Below are 27,526 nucleotides of genomic sequence, written 5' to 3'. Positions count from 1 at the left end.
CGATAGAATCGTTGCTAACATAACAGGCTATTGGTTACCACTGACAGTGTAGTCGCATACATATTTCTGGATTGCTATTTTACTTGCTTTTACTTAGAAGACATCCTAAAGATAGACTAAGTACGTTCGAGTAACAAAATGGCCGGAAGAAAGCCAGAAATCCCCGAAGGCTACCTTGGACCCCAGGAAAAATGGAATGAACTTGGACTTAAAACCATGACCCATCCGAATCCAGAGATTATTGCACGGGATAATCATTTGAAAATTGAAATAGCGTCGGAGACGACACATATCAAAATTACATACCAACTTATCCACTGCATCTCTGAAAAGGAATATTCAGAATATGTCTTTGCTCAGATGAAAGAAGGCATTATCCATGTAATGGTTCATATGCCAGAAACCGGCTATTATAAACTTCAGTTGTATGCACTGCCATCATCTGATGAAAGTAAATCTCTTCCGAACGTATACAACTATCTGATTCGTTGTACAACCGCAGCCCAGACGGTTCATCCATTTCCAAAGCACTATGCTCAATGGAAGGACGGATGCTTTCTACATGAACCACTAGTCTTGCACGCCAACAGCAATCTGACGAATATCAACTGGCGCGTCCATGTACCCCATGCCAATGGAGTAGCCGTTGTTGTTGATGAGGAGTGGTTCCATTTCGAAAACCGGGGAGGACCTGTTTGGATTGCAAAATTTAGCTTGGATAAATACCGAGGGTCAAATTCTAAAGTAAAACTTTCAGCCAATTTTCAAGGAGATGAGGAGAGTAAATATGCTACTATGCTCGAGTTCACCATTTAAATGTGATTTGCTGTAAATTTGACATTGACTTGACAATACGTGAATGCTTTAACAATATAGGGGGCTTCTGGATTTCCAATTGCAACTTTTAATTGATATTAAAAAGTAAGTATGTGTACAAATTTACAAATAATATTTGCTGTCGGTGCTTGTTCTAGTACATACCAAGGAAAATGTGAATATATAGCATATAAAACTGCATATACTAAAAAATTGTTTTTGTTTGAGCCTAGCATGCATTTGTAGATGCTTATGTTGCTATTTTTATTTTGTTGTCATTTATCATAAAGATTGTATATATATACTACTAAAAAAATATTGACACCGTATGTTTGTGGCATAACATCGTGGCCACAAGTTAAATTTTTTTTCTGTTTAGTATTACATTTATATTAAGATCCATTTTGTTACATCTTGTGATCAATTTTATTTGGCAATCGCCAATGGCAGTCAGCAGGGTTAAAGAATATCAATTGTTTGACCTGTTAGTCAAATGCGTTTTGTTTAAATATACTTTTTCACTTTTTTTGGTCTTTTGGAAAATGTTGTTTGTGCTGTTTTAAGGCCCTTCTACAACGAAATTTGTTTTACATGCACACGTATAAAAATTGCGGTTTTTATCCAACGCAATCATAGGTTTGAACGTAGTTTTCAATTTAGACTCGTATATATATATATATATATATATATATATATATATAACTCGTCTAAACATCAACCCAACAATGTTAGATCTGTAAATTTGCTTTCGCAAATTTTTGGTTCTTCCCTCGCCGGGATTCGAACCCATGCTACTGTGATATCGTGACACCAAATCGCCTGCACTGCAGCTAGACCACACGACCACCTGGGCTCTCAAAAAAAGAGCTTTCGCTGGCCGTGTGTTACCTTTCCTCGTCAGTTTTAATCTAGCGGCGTACTACAGTACATGATATATAAGGCATGAAGATGTTATTGTTACAGATCAGCTAAATTATCTATAGTAAAGGATCCTACAAATTAATGTAATATACAGTCATAGAATCATTGATGGCGATCCGATGGATACATCTGTTGTAGAGTTGTCACTGACTCAGACGTACTTATAAATATAATTATTTTCTGTGACTGTATATTACATTAATTTGTAGGATCCTTTACTATAGATAATTTAGCTGATCTGTAACAATAACATCTTCATGCCTTATATATCATGTACTGTAGTACGCCGCTAGATTAAAACTGACGAGGAAAGGTAACACACGGCCAGCGAAAGCTCTTTTTTTGAGAGCCCAGGTGGTCGTGTGGTCTAGCGGGACGGCTGCAGTGCAGGCGATTCGGTGTCACGATATCACAGTAGCATGGGTTCGAATCCCGGCGAGGGAAGAACCAAAAATTTGCGAAAGCAAATTTACAGATCTAACATTGTTGGGTTGATGTTTAGACGAGTTGTATATACATTATGTACACAGCCATGTATCACCATCATTGATGGCGATCCAATGGATACATCTGTTGTAGAGTTGTCACTGACTCAGACGTACTTATATATATATATATATATATATATATCTGATCATTTGAAATTGATGTTTGTATATTTAAGACGTTGGAAATAGAAAAATTACTTTGAAACCACTTGTATCCTTCATGATTTTGGCATATAAATTAGCTTATTTCATTTGAATTTCTTTATCTAATTTGAAAATTGAAAATGTAACAAGCAGACGATAACAAGCTAACTGTTACATAAGATGAGTATGGTACGCTAAATTAACATAAACCAGGATATCTAAAATAGGACACCTCAGCTATTGGTTCTGGGATTTATCCGGCAGCTGTCCAAGAGGGAAAAGGAGGTTCTTGGCATATATCTTAATATTTTTTTTATTTACTATACGTAAATATGGTAATTATAAATTCATGTGTCTCTATAATAACTTTTAGCTAAAGTAATATAATACAAAACTGTACAAATTAGGGTTTATGAAAGAGACATCAAATTGAGAGTGAAAATATGACCCTCCCCTCAACATATTTACAGTTTAATCCTGCGGCACTATGAAAATTGCAGTCGTCGTCCTTTCTCATAACCCTTCTTGATTAGTATATTAGTATTTTATAATGCTTTCAGGTTTAAATATCTATCAGCATCAATCGTAAGAAAATGGTATAGATATGGATCAAACCTTCTTGGATCCTTTATTTCAAGTTGATATGGATATGTGAGACATGTGTAATCAGTAAAGAAAGGATATTTTTAGTGAAAGGACATCAACAGTTTACCTGAAAGTGAAATAAAGGGTAGAGGTGTCATTCTGCTCTCTTTGAAAGGCTTTGATCAAATTTGAGCAAATACATGAAAGTGGCTAGATAAACAAGATATTAGTACTTCTATTTATTTTCAATTCAATCTAACATATTTCGTTAAGGGGTTCACATTTCTTACAGTTGAAGCAAAACTGTCAGAAACCGCCCAATTGTAGATCTTTGCATTTATGTATGTTATGGGTCGTTAATTAAAGCAACAGTATATGTTTCCAACGTTTAAATCAACCATATCGTAGAAACCAATCAAAGTAAAAACAAAACAAAAAACTAAGGGACCTCCAAAAGGATAGAGATCAATTGCATCGACAGTGTAATTTTTGCTATGCATGAATCACATGACCAGCAAATTCATGACATAAACGGAGTACTTAAAAAGCAGGCGACTAAGCTGGGCTCTAAAGATATGTTACCGCGAAAACATATTCCTTGCGAGTTGAGACACCGACATATCGTATCGGTCAATTAATTCATTATGGTGTCAAGATTATATCATCGTATTTATTAATATATTCATAATTGATTAACATAGATTCCATTATCTTGATTGGCAGATGACAACAATCAAGCGGTGTTTTTTCAAATAAAATTGCATGTACCAATAAAATGCAACATACATGACTGCATGTGCTCGACAGGGTTTTATACTCAAAATCGTTAATTGAAGTAAAGATAACATGATACAGTATTTAGAATTAGGGTGGGGGTCTGATCCTGATGACAGTTAGCGGTTATAAAAGTTTCGAGCTAGAATTATCGTACTCAGAATAAAAAAATCAACCAATTAAAATCAAGGATTAGGATTAGGTGTTTCGAGCACAAATATTGTACTCCGAGTACTATGTAGAGTATTATGACCGATTATTTATTGACACTTCATCTTCAATATACCGAAGGCGAAAAAAATATTAATTTGTCTTTGCCCTCATGAAACTAACTAAATGTGTGACACTGTGTACACAAAGCAACAGGAATCCTTAGCTTTTGGCTTTAAATGAATATGGCCTAATAGTTTGTTCTTTGTTTCTAACAGAGTCGTGCAAAAACAAACTTTTCAAAGTTTGTACTTTTGTCGACTATGGAATAAATCAATTGTATTTTGCAATCTCCACGACAGTGTTACAACAGTGAATATCTAATACAACCAAAAAAAGCTTGATTTACTAATACTTTTCTGGTTATAGGTTGTACTTTGCACTGGTCCACAATACTCTTCAACTTTGTACTTGTTTGGCTTTATAACTATTTTGATCTGAGCACCACTGGTGAGTCTTATGTAGACGAAACGCGCGTCGGGCGTATTCAATTATAAGCCTGGTACCTTTGATAACTATTTACACTACTGGGTCGATGCCTCTTCTAGTAGACGTTCCGTGCCCGAGGGTATCACCAGCCCAGTAGTCAGCACTTCCGTGTTGACATGAATATCAATAATATGGTCATTTTATAAATTTACTGTTTGCAAAATGATGAATTATTCGAAATGCTAAGGATTTTCTTATCCCAGGCATAGATAACCTTAGCCGTGTTTAGCACAACATTTTGTAATTTTGGATCACCAATGCTATTCAACACAGTACTTGTCTTTTATAGACGAACAAGTGTCTGGCGTAATAAATTATAAGCCTGGTACATACGTCATAATAACCTTCCATCATTACCGAACTGTACAAAGAAATAACACGATGGGTGCCGTATACGGTGCAGGAAATTCTTACCCTTCTGAAGATCCTGATTTCACTCCCGGTTTTTAGTGGAGTTCGTGTTTCTTATTATTATTTATAACTGTTGATGTAAATGTCCTTTGGTTTTGTGAGTCTTTGTTTTCTCTTTGGTTTTGATTGTTATTGTCTTTGATAACTATTGCCTTAGTCATCTTTGGCACAATTCTTCAGATTTTTTGGTTTTTAATGTTCTTTAACTTCGTATTTTGTTTGGCCTTCTAACTGTTTTGATTTGACCGCTACTGATAGGAGTTATAAAGTCGAAACGCGCAACAGGCGTACCAAACGATATGCCGGGAATCTGATATGACTTTTTACAATCACTTGGTCGATGTCAATACTGGTAGACGTTTCGTTCCCGAATGTATCACCAGCCGAGTAGTCATAGCGCCACCGATAAAGCTTATAGAGAGGAAACTCGCGTATGTCATACAATATTATAAGCCTGATATCTTTGATGTTTTTTAAACATGTAAAAGTACTTTTAAAAAATGTTGTGTTACAGGACTGTTAACGCGTTTACAAAATTAAAACAATTATGAAATTTCATGTGTCCACAACACTTTTTGGGGACAACATATCATATCTTTTTTGGGTTTCTCAACCAACTATATCAGCATAACGGAAGTTTAAACAACTGCCAAACAAGTAGGAGATTTCGCTAGCTACAAAATCAGGTTTAGTCTATCATTTTTGTCGGGAAATGCCTGTTCCAAGTCAGGAATATGGCAGTAGTTTTTACTCGTTCTAATAGTTGATAACGTTAGATTTTGTCATCCGTTATGGACTATCCCTTTTGAATTTACCTTGGAGGTTGTTATTCCTGTTATAACCTTAAACATCATTTTTCATAGATCGAGATACTATATGATTGTGGTATTCTAATTTTCTGTTGCTATATAAGGGTCAAATTATGCATAGCTGGGTTTGTTTTCAATGTTCTTAAACTTATACTCTAAAGATAGTATGATTATGATTTGTATATCAATTTCAAAAAATCATTTCATTGTACCCTCTCGTTTAAAACAAATTATGATCATACAAGTAAAAACAGACTGGTAGAAAAAGGAATACTAATTATTGCAAAATCATTCAACACTGCTAGGTGTTTAGTTTAAATTTTTTGTCATTATTTGAGTGATTTTACTATCGTATGAGACTTTTTTTTAAACATCCGTGTTCTTTTTATCACGAATGGTCTACTCTCATCCCGACTCCTATATCAGATTTAAAATTTGTTATCGAGCTTCATACGGAAAAGGTCCATATTCTATGTTGAGTTTATTCATTTGTTGACAAAAAGAACGATGTTTGCATGTTGTTTCTTGTTTTGCTATGACGTCGTCAATTTATTTTCGAACATATAAGTTTGAATGTCCTTTTGGTATAATTCAACTCTCTATTGCAGGAATGTAATGCGGATTAATCTATCTTTACAGTTAATTTTGTCGGTGGTTAGAATATTTCTCATGATAGTGACATCATTTGAAAACAATTCTGCTATACAAACAAGAAGATTGTTGCTTTTGGTATGTGGAACTCCCACTTTCAATGCACTTTCTTCAGACGTGCAATCCTTTTCGATGCCGCGTTCAACGTGAATTCATCAAGACTTAACAATGTTTAACATTTCCTCTACAGAACATGCGTATAGACTGTAGCACAAGTACTAATAATTAATATAGCTGTCGGTCATAATTATATCCTTCGATGCAATAATAATTATGAATCTTATGCTACATTATGATAGTGATTTTGGCAAGAAAATGATTGTACTTCTTTTTGTTAACATGTTAATATTCTACAATGGTTTTTTTCTTTCAAAACAAATTAAGAACCAAATTAAAATTAATGAAACGATATTTATTGCCTATTCTTTTTTTATTTTCAAGATACCTTCATTTTCATTAAAGTTGTATAGATAAAGGCAACAGTAGTATACCGCTGTTCGAACGTCAACCGATTGAGAAAAAATAAATCCTGATTACAAACTAAAATCGAGGGAAACATGAACTATAAGAGGAAAACAACGAATATACATTTGACGTGAAACTGTACTTATGTATCCCGTCATACTTTGAACCACACCATTATTTTATTTATTATTATTACTTTTACTGTTAAATCTGGTTTTTGTTATATTTACTTTACGTGAGTCTGCATTTATGTATGCCGTCATACGACAAAATCATTTTTATGTCTACCTGCGCGAATTTCAAACGCGCAATTTTACACCAGTAATGAAAACCTTCTATCATTTATGGGTAGACTTTACATAGATAAATTCAGCCGTATTTGACGTGAAACTGTACTTATGTGTCCCGTCATACTTTGAACCACACCATTATTTTATTTATTATTTTTACTGTAAGTCTGTTTTTTGTTATATCTACTTTACGTGAGTCTGCATTTATGTATGCCGTCATACGACAAAATTATTTTTATGTCTACCTGTGCGAATTTCAAACGCGCAATTTTACACCAGTAATGAAAACCTTCTTTCATTTATGGGTAGACTTTACATAGATAAATTCAGCCGTATAAGAAAAGCAAAATGAGAATGTTAAATTTGATGTATGCCTTTTTGTGCTACTTTGTTACATTTGTTGTTTATGTAGTGATATTAAGATGATAACACAATATTGACTGTTGTACCCCTATTTTTGACATTTTTACTCTTTGAGTATGTTTGTTTTGTTCATGCATCGTTGACAATGTAATGGAATTTGATGCGACTGTCATACAAGTGAGAGGTTTAGCTAGCTATAAAACCAGGTTCAATCCACCATTTTCTACATTAGAAAATGCCTGTACCAAGTCAGGAATATGACAGTTGTTATCCATTCGTTTGATGTGTTTGGACTTTTGATTTTGCCTTTTGATTTTTGATTTTCCTTTTTGAATTTTCCTCGGAGTTCAGTATTTTTGTGTTTTTACTTTTTGTTACGTAACACCAAAGTAAAAAGAGAAAATGTTTAATTCTAACGTATATACAATTGGATTACAGCTGATAAAAAATTGACAAATGTTCGTTGTAAAAAATATAACCTTCGAAATGAGTGATAAGACTGTTTAAATTTAAAAAAAAAAAAAACAACAAAAAAAACATATCTATAGTCTATTAGCGGAATATTTTCCTAAAAAAAAGTGTAAAAAGGATTAGTTTTTCTTTCTTGTTAAGATATTGTTAAATTGACTTCGACTTTTTAGTTTGATTTTCCATTGACATCGTCTGTCTTATTTGTTTGTAAAAATTAATTGACAATACTGCTTACTAATTTATGGGGGGGGGGGGAATGTGATGAACTACGGTTTCGACTGTTTTTTTTTCACCATCAGTTATTGTTCTTGAGCTAGCATAAACTATCATTGACATAGCAATAGATAATCCTATGTTTCCAAATCTGTCTTATACTAAAAAGCTAGTAGTCCTGCTAAATCCTTCAAATATAGACCAAGTGAAAAAAAAATAGGTTACTTTATAACAGTCTTTAGAGCTCAGGACAGGGGACTCTTGGTTATTTTTGCTTGTAAATATATTATATGTGTGTGTTCAACTCAGTTATGTTTTGTTGTTGTTACTTTTGTTTATGTCACAAGTATAATAATTTTACTTTTATGACAATAATAGAATTTGAATAAGATTTTCAAAGTCATTGATATGGTTATTTCTGTAAACGTACTGTTCGCAAATTATTAAACCATTTAAACAACGAGCTACTGGTTGTTTTTTTTTTTTTTTTTTTTTTGCAATACCAGGCTTAGATTCAAGTTGCATGAACCCCAATTGGCGCAATTTTTCAGATTAATTTTTCAATGCTCTTCAGTTTCGTTATGGATTTGAAATTTAAATTGTATTGATACATGAGCACCACTGATGTGTCGTTTGAAGACGCACGTTTCGCATACTAAATTATATGTCTGGTATCTTCACTTGGTAACTTATATTTGAGTTGACATCAGCGTACACAATTCATGATTACGAGAATTTGTCATTCTTTTTTTTATAACATTTACTTTTATTTAGAATTTGCTTTTATAAGTCCAATTGAAAAATAAAACAAGAGCTTGGCAACTATATTGTAAGGTGTAAACTCCCTCAGGCAAAGTTGACTTTAGATGAATTTGGCTATCAATTTTAGGTATTTTTGTCATATAGATCTTAAACAGTTTCGGTACTTATACATCCTCGGATTTCAAATGTTTTGCTTTAATTGAGCGTTCCTGATGAAGGCAAATCCAGAAAAGTGCTTCGGACGCATTGAAATTATTAAACGTGTTATATTCAATTTTTGTGTATACAGCTTTTATATTATCTTATTAAGATTCGACTTGTTGTTCATCTCATCTAAGTAATGCACGTTATTTATTATTAAGCAGTGAATGACAGCATGAAAGCAACACCAATAAAGTTAACAAAATGTAAAGTTCTTAAGTTATTAAGGAGTCGTGTTACATTTGTCACCTGATAGAAATAAAAAGCGAAATTAGTATGATATGCAATTAAGATATATAAGCGAGACATACTCATGTAAGAAAATGGTATCATAACGTAATTGTGTAGTGGCTTTTGATTCATCGACTTTATGAGATAATTAAACTGATGACTATTTGGATCAAGACAGTAAACCATCCACATAACATTCGGAATTTCTGTCTCGCAACAACATAACTATATTAATTTCAAACTTCTTGACAAGGCACTGACCGTACATGGAAAAGTAAAGTTGAGTATTTGTATATGCCATATCTTATTCAGTTTCTTATGGCGTAAATGCAATTCCATGTGCGTTACTTTGCTGTGTTTTTTTGGTTGATGTATGAGATTTCAACATTGGTAAACTATAATTGCCTTTTAACCATACGATTTCCTAGAGTTTAACCACGGATTTTTATAGTATATACAAATCTATTTTGTTTACACTTCGGAAGCACATGCTTCAACATTAGTATCTAAATTCTGTGGCTGAATCAAACGAGTTCTGTTAAGTTCAGGTTGGATGTATTGTTCTAATGTTTCCTTTTGTCAACGAATGATGTTTTATGTCCTCTACTTGAAATTTAATTCTACCGTTGTGTCTATTATTTTTTCATGGTGTTACAAATAATTTCATAGCTGTACCTGCTTTGTTTTCCATCTGTAGAATCGATATGTATTTCCGGTTGTCGTGCTGCTCTCTCTTATGACAAAGTCATATTATTCTTTGTGTTTTTTTATTTTGAATTTTAAAATGATTTTATCAGTTTGGCAAAAAAAAAAAAAGAAAACCACAAAAATAATACCAAAAATTCGTTTTTTATTATTTATGTTCCTTAACTAAACGTTTAAAAAGTTTAACAAAAAAAAAAAGTCAGCGTGTAAAGATAATAAACAGTATTAAAATCAGTCACAAAAATTATTAATAAAAATTATAACAAAAGCTTAATAGCAACTGTCTTTTAAAACATTTTTAAAAGAACTCATGATTAGTTCAGCGGTACTTCGATAAGTTCGAACAACTATACTGCAATAGAGAACTTGAAATTTAAATTCCCAAATAAAATCTAAACTTGCTATTCTATAAAGAGAATACTTGTTCACCGTACGTTGTATTTTTGTTATGTCTTTTGTGTTTCTCTGTAATAAGCGACTTAGTTTTACTTTATTTACGTATCCGAATATTTTTAAAGTACAACGAGCTAGTTACAGATGATTGAAATATTTGTTGTTCATTAGAGTTGTCTTCCTTTTACCATATCGTGTAGAAAATAGATGCAATATTTGCCACTGGACGTTCATCGACTACCTTCTTTTACCATGAAAAAAAGTATCGATCTTAAAAACATGTATATACAATATGTTTGTTAAGTCGCCTTACATTGTTTTTATCCGTTAATTTGGCTTATATTGCATTCGTCTTACTTAGCACATGTGTTGCGACATTAAATATCATTGATCTGTTCATCTGCTGTACTGTTTATCATGTTTATAATAAGTTATTTAAATTCGATACACTAAGGTGTTTATGCCTCCAGATACTTGTATCAATTGCCTTAGTTATATTTTGCACAATATTTTCGGAAATATTCTGTTCTTAATGCTTTTCTGCTTCGAATTTGGTGAAAACTTACAACTGTTTTGATCCGAGCGCCACTGCATGCAAATCTTACATAGGCGAAAAGCATTTATGGTGTACCAAATAAACTCATTATAGATCTTTTTATTTGGTATTTAAAAAATTCAAAGTTTCGTAAACAGTTGATTTGTAATTACGACCATATCAATGATAATTTTTTGTCAACACTGAGCTTACACGTCTGGTATTTTTGATGAGTTTTTTTCATGCATTGCTTATCACTCTCATTCAGTGGTTGTAAATTGTAAACTGATTGATAACTGTCAACAGAAACAATAAACATTGCAGAAACTCAATATGTTTCCCGCATTATATCGGTTCAACTAACATTAAACATTCCTTATTGAACTATAAAATATCTAATCTCATCTGAAAAAACAACGGGATGCAATATGTATTTTTAAAAATGATGTTTTGATTCCCAACAGAAAGCAACAGCCGTGAATTTACGTGCTATCTATGACAATTCTTCAAATTTGTCAAAGCCATGTGAAGGATATATCGAAAACACAATCATAAGAATAGATTGATTTCACTTTTTAAAAATCTTAAAGACATGAAAACATATGTCAAACCGCCTTAGTACTTTATAAATCTTTGGCAGAAGCTTATTTCATGATTTATAGATAATGTCTGCTGCAAAACTGTGAAATATGTTTGTTTTTTTCATTTTGTAGTAAATGACTGATAGATGAACTTACGGTTTTGCAGTAAACGTTTGCATACACTTAGGAATTAAGTTTTTTATGTATCAATCACTTTGTCTAACTATTTCGGAATGTTATCAAAACATTTGACTAAAGCTTCTTCAAGAGAAAGAAATAAAATCATTTTATAAAATGGATCAACATTTCTTTTGTACTCAACAATACTATTTTAAACTGACAGAAGGAATTACAGGGTCGACAGAGGTTTTCGCAGAATTTTCACATTTTTGTAATGTCGAAGTAGCTGATAATTAAAAAAAAATAGGAATTCTAAGGTATAAGAACGGGTGTGTTACATAATTGTTTTTTCTTTAAACGTGAAACCATTTCCTGTCTTCAAGGATTGCCTGGTATAGAATTATGACCATCCGTTTGACTTTTCGCCTTCTGTCAGTAAAACCCTTGCTTTTGTCTGTTTTGGCGTTTGTAGAAATACAGTCACGAATTTTCCAATGACAAGGTATGATAAGGGACGTGTTTGGCCCCCTTCCGGAATAAGTTAATGTATAGATCATTGATAGCCTTGTATAAAAACTAGTGAAAATAATGATTTTTTTTTTTGGTTCCGGTAAGGAAGGTTGCCTAGCAACGGTTTTGTTAAACAGCAAAATCATCACTTATGCATTGCTTTCTCATTACAAACAAGCAATACTCAAAATAGAATTGTTTGTTTAACAATAACTTGGAGTTGCAAATGAATAGTCAAGTCAACGCTTAGCAACAACCTTGCAACAAAAATATTGCCTAGCAACACGGTCCAAAATTTTGTAATTTCTGCCATATGAGGTCTTAAATTTAGCAACTTTTTTTTTTAAATTAAGACAAAAGCACCAATGTAGACCACCATGATATTCTATCAAATGAAAGATACCTAAACGTAGAGTTAATGGTCGATAATTTCAGGATGGTCTGCGTTGATGCTGATGTCAAATTTCGACTCCAAACATGATTAAATTGTAAATTTTTTACGCTTTTCGTCGTTCATTGCCTTTTCAAGGTCGTAGTTTGCACAGATTTGTGCACATAGCACAATAAAATAAGGTGCTATGTGGACGAGTATATACCGCAGTTCATTCTAACGGCGGGATGAGTTCCAATTTCATAGTTTCAAAATTCTGGAAAAATTGGGACCAAAACAGCCCGTCATATCTGTTAAGTACGTTAAAAAGCACTTTTGGGGTCCATAGGTGATCTGTTGCAGGGTAAAACGTCTGCCCTATCAAAATATCCCCATTGTTCAGTGGCAGTCGAAGTTTTGCCCCTTCATCCCGTTTTACTTACTTTACTGTACCTTTGCTGAACCTACCAACTGCATTTATTGTTAATTTGAATTTGTATGCAAGATTTGACACTGTATGTTAAGCCTTAATCAATCACTAAATTTCTTTTGGAACACACAGAGCTTGTGTAAATAGTAAGCACTAACATAGATTTTATGAATACACTCATCACAGACACCAAGATGATTTGCTTTTATTTGCGCCAGTCGTGTGTTTCGTCTACAAAAGTCTCATGACATCAGTGACGCTCGAATAAAAAGGACCAACTAATGTACGAAGTTGAAGAGCATTTAGTACATAGGATCAAAAATTCTTAAAATTTTTGCCTAAAACAGCTTAATTTAGTTAACTATTTTTCTTTTATCAGTACATGCAAACCTGTATGACATATTCAAAGTACACACATACTTTTTGCGTCCTACCATATAATATTTGATTGATGACGTCATAGTAAGTTATGATGGTAGAATGTAGACATGCTCATAAAACACCTGCAATTACATTCTACATTGTGACGCGGTAATCTAGATCTCCTTCTCTGTAAATAGGAGGATTTAGATCTGTAACTTTTGTTTGTTTGTTATTTCATGTGAAATGCTGATCACAATCTAAGATTTTTTTAAGCATCGTTACCTCCTAAGTTATTTGAGTTAACTTTGCTATTTTAAAACTATATTTAATAGACTTGCAATTTATTCATAAAATGCAAATTGAACATTCTTTAATAATGGATTTTCTTTCGATGATCATAATGTTTTTGTTGTTATATATCGTGATGGAAGCTTAATTTTAAATGCATGTTGAAATTATATCTAACTATCAAAGCATATCTGAATTAAAAACATATATATCTTTCATATATGTTCACATTTATTTATCATTTTTAAAAAATGAAAATTAGGCAGATGTAGATCTGATTTTTTTAAAAATAAGATTCAGGCAAATGTTGAATAAATACATGCGAAGTTTGCAGGGGAAAATCAAACTTTTTTTTATTTTTACACATTTCCAGTGAGGTTAGACTGTTATTTATTATATTGATATATGCATGTATGGTTTCATAAACAATTCATTTACTGGAAGAACAACTGCCTATAATGGCGAAATGATACTGTACCGATCAAATACTTCACATTTGTACACATCAGAAATACATTTAAAGGGATAGTAGCTACGATTTTGACAAAATTATGAACAAGTTTTAAAGCTGCTAAAATCAAAGATATGTACTAAATATAAGCAATAAGGTCGCTAAAATGTTTTCATAAACTACAGAAGTGTTAATAATTGATAATTCATATCGTGTTGTGTGCCTTTTCATCTCATTAATTATGCATCGGGTTTACTTCCCGAACTTTGCCGACATAGCGAGTGAGCTAACCAAGATATATATAGATCAGGGTTGTCAATAAGATTTAAAGTAGGAGGTTAAATAATAAAAGTAGCAGGCAACTCTGGCGGACGGCGTAGCCGTTCGACGCGACGAGCTTGCTCGTTGCCCTTCACGGCGAGGGGTCTGGGGGCCGCTTAAGGCCCCAGAATTTTTTTTAAAAATGGTGCAAAATCCTGCACCCTGGGGGGCTCCTGAACTCTAATTTTGTTCTTCGCAAACACCATTTTTTTAATGATGATAAGGTAAATGAGCAGCAAGATGGTCATATTTTCTATAAAGTTGATCACATATCATCAAGGCTTTCAGCTAACAAGATATTGAAGTTGTTTGCGGATTTTTGAGGAAAATAATGAAGGCATGACTCTGTAAGACATGGTGATCATTCAGGAAAAGATTTAAATTTGATTTTATTAGTTGAAAATATTTTTAATTTAACTGTAGACATGCAATTATTCAAATAGTTCTAACCCATAGAAAACATTTTTCAGTATTAATAATTTCAAATACTTATCACAATAAATCAAATGATGAATTCAATGGACTAATTCAGAAGAGCATTAGTGAGGGGGGATAGGACCTTTATCGGGACTCCGGGATCAGGTGTTTTTAAGTTCGAGATTTCGGGATTGATCCTTTTGGGATTCGGGAATTCTTTTTTTTGGATTTCGGGACGTCGGGATTTACTTTATTTAAATTTGGGACCACGGGATTTCGTGTTTTTAAGCCCGGGATTTCGGGATCAGGACCCCTCCTATCTCCCCTCATTATTTAAGAAGCAAACAAAAGGAAAGAAAGAAATCTAAGATCTGCTTAAATTTTGGTATTAAAATGACTTTTTGTGAGTTATTAATTGAAGTCTTATATTTAAGAAAGGAAAAATGGGGCTCATCATGGTCATGGGTCAAAATATTTTACCCTGTATCATAGGATAAAAAACAGAGATTAAACATCTGACATAAATTCCAGAACCTGGCCAAAGTACATCCTTGAATGCATAATGCAAGAATCACACTTCTTTATTATCATAGGGAGACATCATCCTCATCCTCATTTTTTATTATTAGAATGATTATTATTTGGATCAGGTGAGTCAGTGCATGATTGTGTGTGATTTCTTTTTTAATAGCATTGTGTCATGTTTGTTTGGGGAATGTTAAGCAAGACCTTTCATGTGTGATAATAGTATATCCTCCTTTACACAATATATCTCTTGGTGTCAGGTGGTGGCAATCTCCTAGTATTTATGACTCTATTTGAAGCTACACAATGACATGCAGACGAGCTATCTCTACAATTTTTTTCTTTCATTTCAAAAGAAAGGCCATGGGACAGGTATACATATGATTTATGATCTATGGTAAAAATAAAGAGTCTGCTGTTAAGAGGCTCTATCACTTGAAAACAAGAAAGTGAAAATCACTTAATGAAAATAAATTTATTATGTGATGTCTGCTTTTACGAGACAAGACATTGCTCTTTTTTTCATTTCATGGTAGGACGACGATCATGCACTTTCATGAACATTACCAAGGAGGGTGTCTTAATTATTTGAATGCAAATGTCATAGAACAAACTATTTTTCACTTTGTTATTGATTGAAAAAAATCTGAATTGTTTTTCATTTCTCTGACTATGCTATTGACTGGTTACATAATCTCTTTATTACTATGAATGCATACTTTTCCTGGTTTCAGTACAAAATCTTATAGTACTTTGCAGCGAAATCAACAACCAGCATCTATTTTACCGGAAATTCAATTTTATTAACCAATCAGAAATGCCGTTATATATCTCTCTATATTGTCCTAGATAGTGACCGACGATCTAAAACTAAAAGTACGATTTATATTTTTTTGACATCAGAAAAACAACCGATGGGAATTTGATTATAAACGACCATTTCAATCGGCAATCGGTTCTTAATGAATACGCTGTAGATACGAACACGTGCTTTTTGTTTTCTTGCATATTTGATAATTACGCTTTATTAAACGTACATATTTGACGCCATTTATCAAATTATGTAAATAAAAAGTATAACAAATACCGGCATATTATTCCAACCCAAGATTCTCCAACAATGGCGATATTATACACTTGTTATTTCATTTGTATGACCAAACGATGCCGATAATGTATACACGTGTTTCTATGTTTGTGTGTTAAATCGGGGCCTCCATGAAGGATACACTTGAAGAATAATACTAAAGTTTAGGAAGTTGATTTCTAATATCTTATAAGGTGAGAGATTACTGCCCGTAAATTTGTAAACATATTTTTGACAATTGTGAACACGTTGAGATTTTTTTTCATGTGATCTGGAAAATTTAAGAAATGTAAACATTACGCAAACCGTCGGCTACTTCTGTTTGACTTTGCCAGCGTCGCAGGTGTTTTGAGTGATTTTAATGACCGATCTCATCGACGTTTTTTATTTTTAATTTACAATAACTTGTCTGCACCTCTTTTTTGTTTCTTTTCTCACTGAAACTGTAAATTCGCGTTCCATTTCCGCGATAACATTCCCCTGTTCGACCATTTTCCCTTCGAGGCACAATGTGCGATTGCGCATTGGGAACTGAAGAGTAAAGGTCATATGAATAAGGGTTGGGCTTAACATCGAATTATTATCTATAGATAATAAATAAATGTAGGTGTTAAACGTTAAAAAGCTTCTAAATGCTTAATGAAACGTAACCAGTAATTGTTTTAATCATAATTATTTTACTTTTTGTACAAAATCCGGCATATAGATTAAAAAAGTAATTTTAATGAAAATCGTAGCTACTATCCGTTTAAAATAGTACGAACCGTTTTCAATAATACATTTCCGCTATTTTACCAAATTCGCAGTATACTAAAGATTATAAGGGAATTAATTATATGTAATGTGTCCGCTCTTTTGCCTGTCTATCTATCAATTGTCATAACTGCTATCTCGTTAACCACTGGAGAAACTAATTTTATATGGTTTTGCCTAAAACACTGAAATTATCTTATCAGTCGTAAAATGGGAAAACCGTTACTTAAATATCAACAAAATTGGTGACAAAATTAGTGGTGAAAATAAATATATTGGGTACCACTTTCTACTCTATAATGACATATTAACCATGTGTTTAACAAACCGCTCCAGTAACATTTTGGGGGGTTACGATAATACGATAATACGATAATACAACATAGTCAGTATAACCTATACATGACGTCCATTATCACTGTACTATTATGCATATTTTAGGGGCCAGCTGAAGGACACCTACGGGTGTGGGAATTCTCGCTACATTGAAGACCCATTGGTTGCCTTCGGCTGTTGTTTGCTCTATGGTCGGGTGGTTGTCGCTTTGACATATTTACCATTTCCTTTCTCAATTTTATGTGAAGATCTTCTTATATTCTGTTACTGAAACAAAATGATTCATCCGGTGAAATCTTATTTTACATATTTCCGCTAAAAAATTCAGTACTTAGAATGTAAATAATTAAACAACGGTATTTCTTTTGCAGTTTTATGCAACTAAACTAATTAAAATATTTTCTCTTCGTATTAACTTAATCAAGATGTTCATATCCTCCTACACTAAAATGCAATTAAAACGAAGTAAGAAAACAAACCATCGACAATTATAACTTTTCTTTGAAGAGGGTTGTTCTATCAGCAGAATCCATCTTCTACAATCGTGTTAACATCCTACTATTATTTTGATTTGATGATGGTGATTGTTACTGACATCGTTCTATCTATCATCTAAATTTAGCTTCTCCATTGCTAGGAAAATTCCAGCCGAAATTTACGATAAAATCATAACGAACACAAATAACTATTGGTTACCACTCTCTGACTGTGGCGACATCTATATCGGTCTGCATTGCTGATTTCTCACTCGGCAGAGAAACATAAGGGTGGATAAGGCTTGCAGCTCAATTGCTTGATACAAACATGGATAAAAAGCCGGAACTACCTGAAGGATACCTTGGTCCACAGGAGAAATTTGCCGAGCTTGGACTTGAAACACTGTCACACCCGGAACCAGAAATTACTGCTCGGGATAATCACTTGGAAATTAAAATAAAAGCCAAAACTCACGTCAAATTTACCACCCAACTTATCAATTGTCGTAATGACAAGGACTTGTCTAAGTATGTGTTTGCGCAAACGAGAGAAAGTGTGGTGCATTTTCTTGTCCACATGCCGGAGTCCGATTATTACAAGCTTCAGCTGTACTGTTTACCAGCAGCCGATCCCAGCAAATCCCTTCCGAACGTCTACAACTACTTGATTCATTGTACCAGAGCCCTCCAGCCTGTCTACCCGTTTCCAAAGCAGTACGCCCAATGGAAAGATGGATGCTTTATTGAAGAGCCAAGAGTCCTACACACCAACAGTAAGCTGACAAATATCAACTGGCAGGTCAAAGTTCCGAATGCAAAAGCAGTAGCCGTTATAGCTGAAGGAGAGTGGCACCATTTTGAAGATCGGGGACATGATATGTGGACAGCAAAATTTGACTTAGATAAATACCGTGGAAAAAACTCTAAAGTTACACTTTCAGCAAATTTCCAAGGAGCAGAGGAGAGTAAATATTCCACATTGTTGGAATATCTTCTTTAATGATGACTTGCATGACTCTTTATACATATAGTTAGAAACTGTGACATTATTTTAAAGCTTTTGCAATGTTTGGATGATCTCTGTTCTATTAACCACAACTTCTGTTCTTGGCAACATCAAAGTAAGTACATGTATAATGTTTAAAAAGATTTCGTATTTGTTATAGGTAAAAAAGGGTTCTAGTATTTTTATCTCGATTTTTTTTTTTATAACGAATATATTTATCATACGTGACATTACATATACTTCGAGCTTTCGAATCCGAATTCAATTTCAATCGAAAGAACAGGTACAATACAAATTAATTTACGTGTTTTTAAATTACAGATTTGATTCTTCTCGCTTTGCATATAGATGCATATCCGGGTAACGTGTATTGGATATTAACATCTCAATCCCCCACCGTACTTAGAAAGCAATATCAAATGGTTGTTTTATTAAAGATGACAAGATTGGTCCTGCAAGTGCTTGCAAATCATAAATTTCAATAAGTAATTGAATGCCATTGTTGTAATTCGTTTGATATCATTTGACAAAAGCACATACAGTAAGAAGCGCGGATGGAATTGAAAAAAAGGGACGAGTGGATATCTATGAACAAAATAAGTGAAGCACCATATTTCTATGTGCTTGTCTCAAGTTATGAACTTTTTTTTCTCTCTCAATATTCCAACTCGTTGTTGGAATTCTGCCATAAAGAGCGTCTATAGCCATTGTTATTGCGTTTCAATTGGACTGCTTCCCTAATAGCGGTACAATATGGTTGTCCGACCATCTAAAAGATAAAATTGTAATAAAACATTGCATCTGCGTGATGTGATTATTTAAAATTGACGATTTAAATGAGATGTGAGTATGAGGGAGTTATTAAGCCAAAAATATCATATTTACCAAGGTCAAAGTTCGAGGTCAATATATTTTTAGGGCGTCTATCGCATCCACCATATAAAAGTCAATATACTTTTTGATATTATATTGTCAGCCATCCTCTACTTAAATTGCATGATACATTGTCTCTACTGTTTTAAATGTGAGAAAAGCCTTCATACCGAGGTTTATTATTTATTTGATTTAGCATTGTGCCAGACATTAGAACGTTGCACAAACCGAGCGTTAAACTTCGTCGTGCGAGGTTAGATTGTTAACGTTTTATCATAAAATCTCACCCAAGGATACACAGCAATCAGAAAAGTCAGTAACCCAGGTCATAAGCATACGTAGCCAACAAAATATTTGTATCTTTTGTTTTATGTTTATTGTTTTGTTATTTGCCATTTGCCGTTTCGTATTTCTCGCCTTCTTCGTTCACTTTTTTTTTTATTTAATTGTACTTTTCATTTGTTCTGTAATGTTTACTTTAAAGAATATATACATATACTTGTTTCATATGTTTTTTTAGTTTACCATAATTATGATGCATATTTTTCTGGATTATTTTGGCTTCAATATTCTAAATAATATTTTTTGTTCGCCTGTAACCAATTAATTTTGAACTAATTGGCATCAATGGCATTTATTGATTTATCATTAAATTTTGCTTTTCAGTAGGGGTAAAATATGAAGCCAATTCAATTCAATTTTCGATTATGATTAGAAGCAAAGGGTGGCAGCCTGCAGTGATTTATGCATATCAGATCTATACTGATGTTTCAAAGATGAGAGCAAGGTTTTTCTTCAATCAATGTGTTGATAATAAATTTTTACAGAAATTTCTTCATTACGATTTCAGAAGATTTATTAAAAGTAAATTAACCACTTAATTGCAGAATAGCATCTTTGCAGCTGTTTGAATTAAAATCTGATATAAACACATTCAGGACATTAAGTGCTCATCTTAAAATTACAAAAAAGATTGTTTTTATTTGAGTTCAATTTTTCCTGACGCCTTACAGTTTAATAATGATTAAACTTGAGATTATGCAAAAAGAAATGGCATGAAACTATTGGATTTTTTTTATGTACATGTCTATCTGATAAAAGTAGTGCTTGTGAGGATATTTTAGGCTTCAACTTTTAGATTTTTATGTTTAAATAGGGTTAACCAACGACAATTATATCGTATGATGTTATCTATAATTAACTTTAATTTATTTAGCCCAAACCAATTACCCCTTGGTTTTCCGTCGTAAACACTATCAACATAAACTTTTTAGAAGTCGTTGAAGCAATTGAAGCAAACTGTTTGAATGTTGTTTTTTTTAAACACTAGTAATTTGTTGGGCCCTTTATAGCTGGTGTTCGGTGTGAGCCAAGGCGTCGTGTTGAAGACCGTATCTTTACCTATACTGGTTTACTTTTATAATTGTGACTTAGATGAAGAGTTGTCTCATTGGCACTCATACCACATCTTCCTATATCTATGTACCTAATTCTTTAAATACCAGAGCCAAGTAGTCAGTGGCTGTCGTTGGTTCATGTCTGTTATATATCATGTTTTTCGTAAACTTTGTTTGTTTTTTTTTCTGAATTGAATTGTTTCACATTGTTCATTTCGGGTCCTTTTGTAGCCGACTATACGTTCTATATGTATATGCCTGTCCCAAGTTAAAAAGTCTGTAATTCAGTGGTTGTGATTTGTTTATGTGTTACATATTTTTTTTTTGTTCACTTGTTTTGTACACTAATAAGGTTGTGACTTTCCTCTTTGGAATTCTTTTAAATTTGTGACTGTTAAGCCTTTAATAACTGACTATGCGGTATGGACTGCTCATTGTTGAAGGCCGTACGGTGACCTTTAGCTGTTAATTTTATGTCATTTGGTATCTTGTGGAGAGTTGTCTCATTGGCAATCAAACCACATCTTCTTTTTTATATAATATACACTACATAGTTTTTCCTCATTTTAAAGGCTTCAATTGCTAAAATCCACATTGAACTTTGATTATGGTTGTCCGATTGGCAATCATACAACATCTCCTTATGTTTATGATTATTTTGACTAAGTTCTCCTGTGATTTTTAAAAAAGAGGAGAATTAAAGGTTTAGACAAAGATGGCGGGACATGTATGGTCTATATATATTTATTCACATATATAATTTATTAAATCAAATTCAATGAATAATACTTCAAAAGTTGTCATAAGTAATAGCAGGTTCCTAGTGTCTGTATCTCTCTTGTCAAGCTCTATATAAAATTATTTATCACAACTTTTGGAGTTCGAATATATTTGACCCGGCTTATAAGTATCGTTGACCCGGACTTATCACCGACTCATAGTAACGTTAAAAGTTTAAACACGTTTTTATCAAGTCTTCTTCCGGTTTGCTGGTTAAACAAACAACGAGTATAATACCACGAAAAAAACCCACAATCATCTGATTTCTATCATATTGATAACATATAATATATCAGCTGCTCGACAAAATTTAAGACTTTTTGAGCTCGTTCGCTCTGCTGACACGACAAGACTACATATTGATTGGTGATCACATGATTTTCAAGCTTGTTAAAATAATTTATCTAGTACGTTCAGAGAACGGACGACATGGTGAAACCGATATCATATCGAAATAAAATACTACACATGCATGGATGTTACTGGTATTCTGGAAAACAAAGAATATATTTGATGCTTACAATTAGTAATTTTCTAAGATTTCCGGTATCATAACCTTCATTAACATAATTTAATGCATTTACCATGAACTGCAGACTTTTCGTCTTTGCAATATGAGCAATTCATGGGAAAATCATATTTGAAGTTTTAATTGTTCTATAAGTAATGCAATAGATGTTTGTTACATTTATCCTATAGTTATTGTTGTTTAGAAGCACTTATTATCTCGTTCTTCTTTCATCAAACAATCACTGCACTCCAGCTAATCTTTCTTTAATTAAGTTTAAAGCAAATTCCCGAAATTTCTTTTCTTTGTCACGCTTCCAATTTCTGATTTTCTTCCCTGTTGCATGTTTTGTTTCGCTGCAGAAGATACTATCATAGAAATGTATGCAATCTGACATTTGTTGACTGATGATCATTCTGTTACAAACCCACACAGAGTATAATAACTCTTGGTAAAGTACAGGAACGGAATGTTGGAAAAAATAGCCTTGATGAAAATAAACAACAGTTGACAATAAATCATCACTGTAATTAAATTCAGTACCATCCGTTACATTTTGATTGGCCAGTTAATATTATAGAATTAAAACTAATTAAACTATAAATGGAATAGTATACATCATAACGTGGACCATCCAGCAAAAAAAAAAAATGCATTGAGGGATCAACACAGGGTCTTTAGTGATAAACGAAAGTCTAAACACAAATTGTAGGCATGACAAAACTGTAAACGGGTGTACTGCTTACTGAATTTGAACAGGTTCTTCTTAGAATTGAGTTCACGGTTAAAACTGAATATATTATTCACAAAGTCCTATATTGTTATTCAACATCTAGTTAATGTTTCTTTTCTTTTTCAGATGCTCTTCACGCTGCAGCTTGCATAGGATTTTAACTGTTGGTAACGAAGATTGTGCTCTACTTTACTTTGGACCAATTTCATATGGCATCTGATATGTTATCTCTAGATATCTAGATATAAATAAAGCATACTTCGCAGATAATAATAGCTCGTTTGAGTGTTAGTTATCCTTGGACTGTAGTAAATTAAGGGACAGCTTGACCTTCCTGTGTCTTGGTATATATTGGTACTTTAAACGATATCAACATACGAATCATGTGTATTCCACAGAAGAATAGAGTTACACAAACGAATGGCAAACATAAAACAACAAGCAAAAAAAAATCAAGAATAAAAAATATAGATTGAAAAATTATATAAAATAAGGAGATGTAGTGTGATTGCCAATGAGACATCTTTACGCCAGAAACCAAGTGACGTGAATCTTAGAAACTATATGTTTCCATATGGCCTTCAATAATGAACAAACCCCGTCTGCATAGCCACGTGATAACAACTGTCAAACATATAAACGGGAAAAAACAACGGTATGATGCATACACAAAACAATAAACGAAATGCAAATATGATATACAGCAACAAACAACAACCACTTTTTTTAGATAAGTCGCAGAGGAATTATACTAAGAATATTTACCAAAGAAGATTATGCTGGCCAATGGTCAGTCATGAAAAGAAAAGGCGATATTTAAAAAAAACCGCCATAGACTTTAGAAAAGGGGCTCCGAGAGGAAATGCGCATAAACAAATTAACCAACTCCGAATTCTTGAAGCCTGTTGGAAGAAGTCCATTATGGTTATGCACTATAATTTCTTGTGATTAGATCTAAAGTGAGTGGTCTCTGCTACTTTTTATATCCGCACTTTATATCCTTACTTTTTCCCAAACATACGCATTTCATATTTTCTACATAATTATATGAAAGCCCTTATTATTGTCCTTACGTAAAGCCAGTGTTGAAGTTACCAAGGTTCCTCACGCAATGGGTTAACATTGGTTAATATTCTACTCTTCTACGAGCTCAGTGGGTTACATTTCTGAATGTTATCATCTTGCATTAACCAATACAAATTAATAGAACAAAAAAAGGTGATTTAAAGACCAAGAAAGAAAACAGAGACCGTGATAGTTTAAGATCGTTACACCACGATTAAAACCATTGTCAACCTCGTCTTTGCCTTCGTTAGCCTACAGTTTTAGCTCGGTAACAAACAGCTCTACCGACTCAGCTATGTGTTCAAAATACATTGTTAGGGTGACACTTTGTTGGAGAGAAAGAAAAAAAAACGGAATCATTTAGAAAAAAAAGGAAAAAGTCCCAGATTTAGCAATCACAATTCTTTATGATGCATCAGCAGTGTTCTTGCAAAGTCAGCATATTCAGTGACAGAATTCCAAAAAAACTCACACAAACACTTTGATGTATTATTCACTAGCATTGTCTTGATGGCTATCTATTTGTGTTGCCAAGGAGTATTATATAATTACCTTGGTTTGTCTATAAATGTCTTTGGCTTTTGACAGATTCGAGTGTTAGGATCTGTTTAGTGTTCTATACAAACAATATAACTATGAGGTAATATTAGTTAGAGCTTAGGGTTGGCTTGGGTAAATCAAATAAGAGTTAAAAAGGAAAAGTTTTTATCTTTGGACTTTTCCAGTCCGGCAGTAAAACTTTGCTAAAGTGGGCATTCATTTGGCTGTGCGGGATGTATAGGTAGCAATACACAGTTAGAAGTTTAGTTTCGCATTATGGCCCCTGTGAATTTTTTACATATGAAAGTTTTTGTACAATAAAATTGATTTTTAGATAATTGAAGAATAATATAGCCTTCTTAGTGGGTTTATATGAACATTAAGATTGTTTTTAACATGTTTTATAGGCCATTTATATGATTGACAGTCCGTATTTTCCTATCCGTACCGTTCATAGGTCCATACATTATTGTAGTGTTTATCAACAAAGATTTTGCGCTCGATCTTTTCAATAAAACGAGCAGATAAGCATATGATTTTTTTTGGACCACTTGATAGATATAAACCTATGGATTCAGGAAAGGTATTACTGTAATTGATTGAAATTTTCCTTTAGACCAAATTTTGGAGACTTTTGTGACATGTTCACCCCCCTTTTTTGCTATATTTTGTATCTAAGAAATGCAGATTGTTGCCATGGTTACACCCAAGAGGGATTATATTTCACCCTTATGACCATTAGAAATCAAATCTATGGAAGATTCTCTTTCTATAAGTATATACATGCATAACACACATATAAAGCCTTCTTTGTTAGACAGGAGGGGAAGGAGGGTGTTTAAAAATTATGAGTGTCAATTTTAAGTTTTTTTCCTAACTGTGTATTGCTACCATAAGTAGGTAGCTACGTCCTTAATTCAACGCCTTGTGTATGAAAGTGTCATGATTTCTGTATACGGTAATAAAGCATTGCAACAACACTATGCGGCTTCGTAGATGGTCTAAATCAAGGTGAAAATCTGTCCGTTTCCTGCAGCATACACTATTTTTCCAGTGTCAAATGTCTCTTCTTCATCCCCGTCGACTTATCTTGCAGAAACTACTTTCTATATTAATCATGTTAATTGTTAATTGTTTGTCGACATGAATATTCTTTAATTTATTGCCAGTGAAAGTTTAACAAGAGCAAACATAAATCTATCAAGTTATAAAAAAAGAAGATGTGGTACGATTGCCAATGAGACAACTCTCCACAAGAGACCAAAATGACAGAGAAATTAACAACTATAGGTCACCGTACGGCCTTCAACAATGAACAAAGCCAATACCGCATAGTCAGCTATAGTGTGTCCCCAATGGTCCCAACAGGTATTATTCATTCTTAAAGTATGGCGAGCGAAAGAGAAAATAATCCCTTAAAGTATTCGATCAAAGAATGTACATTAGTTCTAGTTTTTTCTTCTAAAGCATGTAAAACAGTTTCTATATATTGCATCTCAGATATTTGCCCTTCGGTTTATTTTATCTGGCATAGATCAGATAAGCGCACCTGTAAATACAAGTTTTAATGAGTTAAGATTACAAACTTATTTAAATGTATAGGAAGAAAATTTTTAAATGTGCAAGTTATTTTCTAAAAGAAGATTTCTAAGGCAAAATATATTTGTAATTTAAAATGAGATTAACTTTAGAAACATAAACACAAAAATAAGTTGAAGAATTAATCAATTTTAAACACCTAGATCCCTTAACTCTCAAGATACTTGTAATCAGACTCGCTGATTCCTAGATAACGAAAGATAGTATATTAGAGTCATAGAGAGAAATTGGCACTGGTGCAAGCATCACTTTGTATTATTCTCTACAAATAACTTTTCATGCAGAACTGCATTATCAACTCAAGTTTAACAAACATCATTATTTACACATTGAAAAAGTATTCCATTCATTAAATGAATTAACAACAACATACCTATAACATACTGGTGATTCTTATGATCAAAACAGATGAAATTAAAAAAGGAGCATGCAATTTGAAACATATCCAGTGAGAGGTATATGACATTCGGAAATCCTCTTTGAATCTACATACTACTGATTGTGTTCAATACAGATGAAATTCAAAGGAGGACGGGGCATACAACATGAAACATATCCAGCCAAAGGTATATGACATTCGGAAATACTCTATGAATCTGCATACTTCTTATTGTGTTTAAAACAGTATATCCAGTGAAAGATATTTGCTATCATCATTTTTTGTCAAGTTTCAAGTGATCGACTACTGCTTGATGCTTCTTTAGCAGCTGCATATATCAGTCGAAAAAAACAAACATTTAAACTCTCCCACAAAAATTAAAAAAAACAAATGCACATCAACATAAAATGTATTGATGATGATAATATATGTTTGACAGGTGAAGAAAATTAACCTTGAACAGGCAATTATACGATTTCAATTACCGACCGGTTCATTCACATGCAGAATACTTGATGCTTTCCCCACACTAGACATCCGATTTAGCCTTTATTCATTTCGCACATCTATCCACGTAAAGTAAAAAGTAAAAAAAAACTATGATATTCGTATTCTAATGTCATTGAATGGTTGTAGAGATCGATATTATGCATGTAAAATTCGGAAAGAGGTAGAAATGTAAATTGTGACA

At 33.0% G+C, this 27,526-nt stretch overlaps 1 protein-coding gene across 2 annotated transcripts; it reads left to right on the top strand.

Annotated features, from left to right (window-relative positions):
• On the top strand, positions 1-23,532 carry LOC143073283 (uncharacterized). 2 transcript variants are annotated; one of them, XM_076248697.1, is made up of 2 exons: positions 1-921; positions 23,379-23,532. In XM_076248697.1, exon 1 carries the CDS (start codon positions 139-141, stop codon positions 814-816), a length of 678 nt encoding a protein of 225 aa, XP_076104812.1. In that variant the 5' UTR covers positions 1-138; the 3' UTR covers positions 817-921; positions 23,379-23,532. The 2 variants fall into 2 exon arrangements, with proteins under 2 accessions (XP_076104812.1, XP_076104813.1); XM_076248698.1 differs by lacking the exon at positions 1-921 and adding an exon at positions 18,182-19,076.
• The last annotated feature ends 3,994 nt before the right edge of the window (positions 23,533-27,526 follow it).

Source organism: Mytilus galloprovincialis, chromosome 4 (genome assembly GCF_965363235.1).
Source record: "Mytilus galloprovincialis chromosome 4, xbMytGall1.hap1.1, whole genome shotgun sequence".
Taxonomy (NCBI): Eukaryota; Metazoa; Mollusca; class Bivalvia; order Mytilida; family Mytilidae; genus Mytilus; species Mytilus galloprovincialis.
Note: the sequence above shows the minus strand (reverse complement) of the source record. Positions and strands in the feature narration are given on the sequence as shown.

What these genes read in the sequence shown, in the direction of transcription:
- LOC143073283 (XM_076248697.1), top strand. Translation starts at nt 139, where the DNA reads ATGGCCGGAAGAAAGCCAGAAATCCCCGAAGGCTACCTTGGACCCCAG.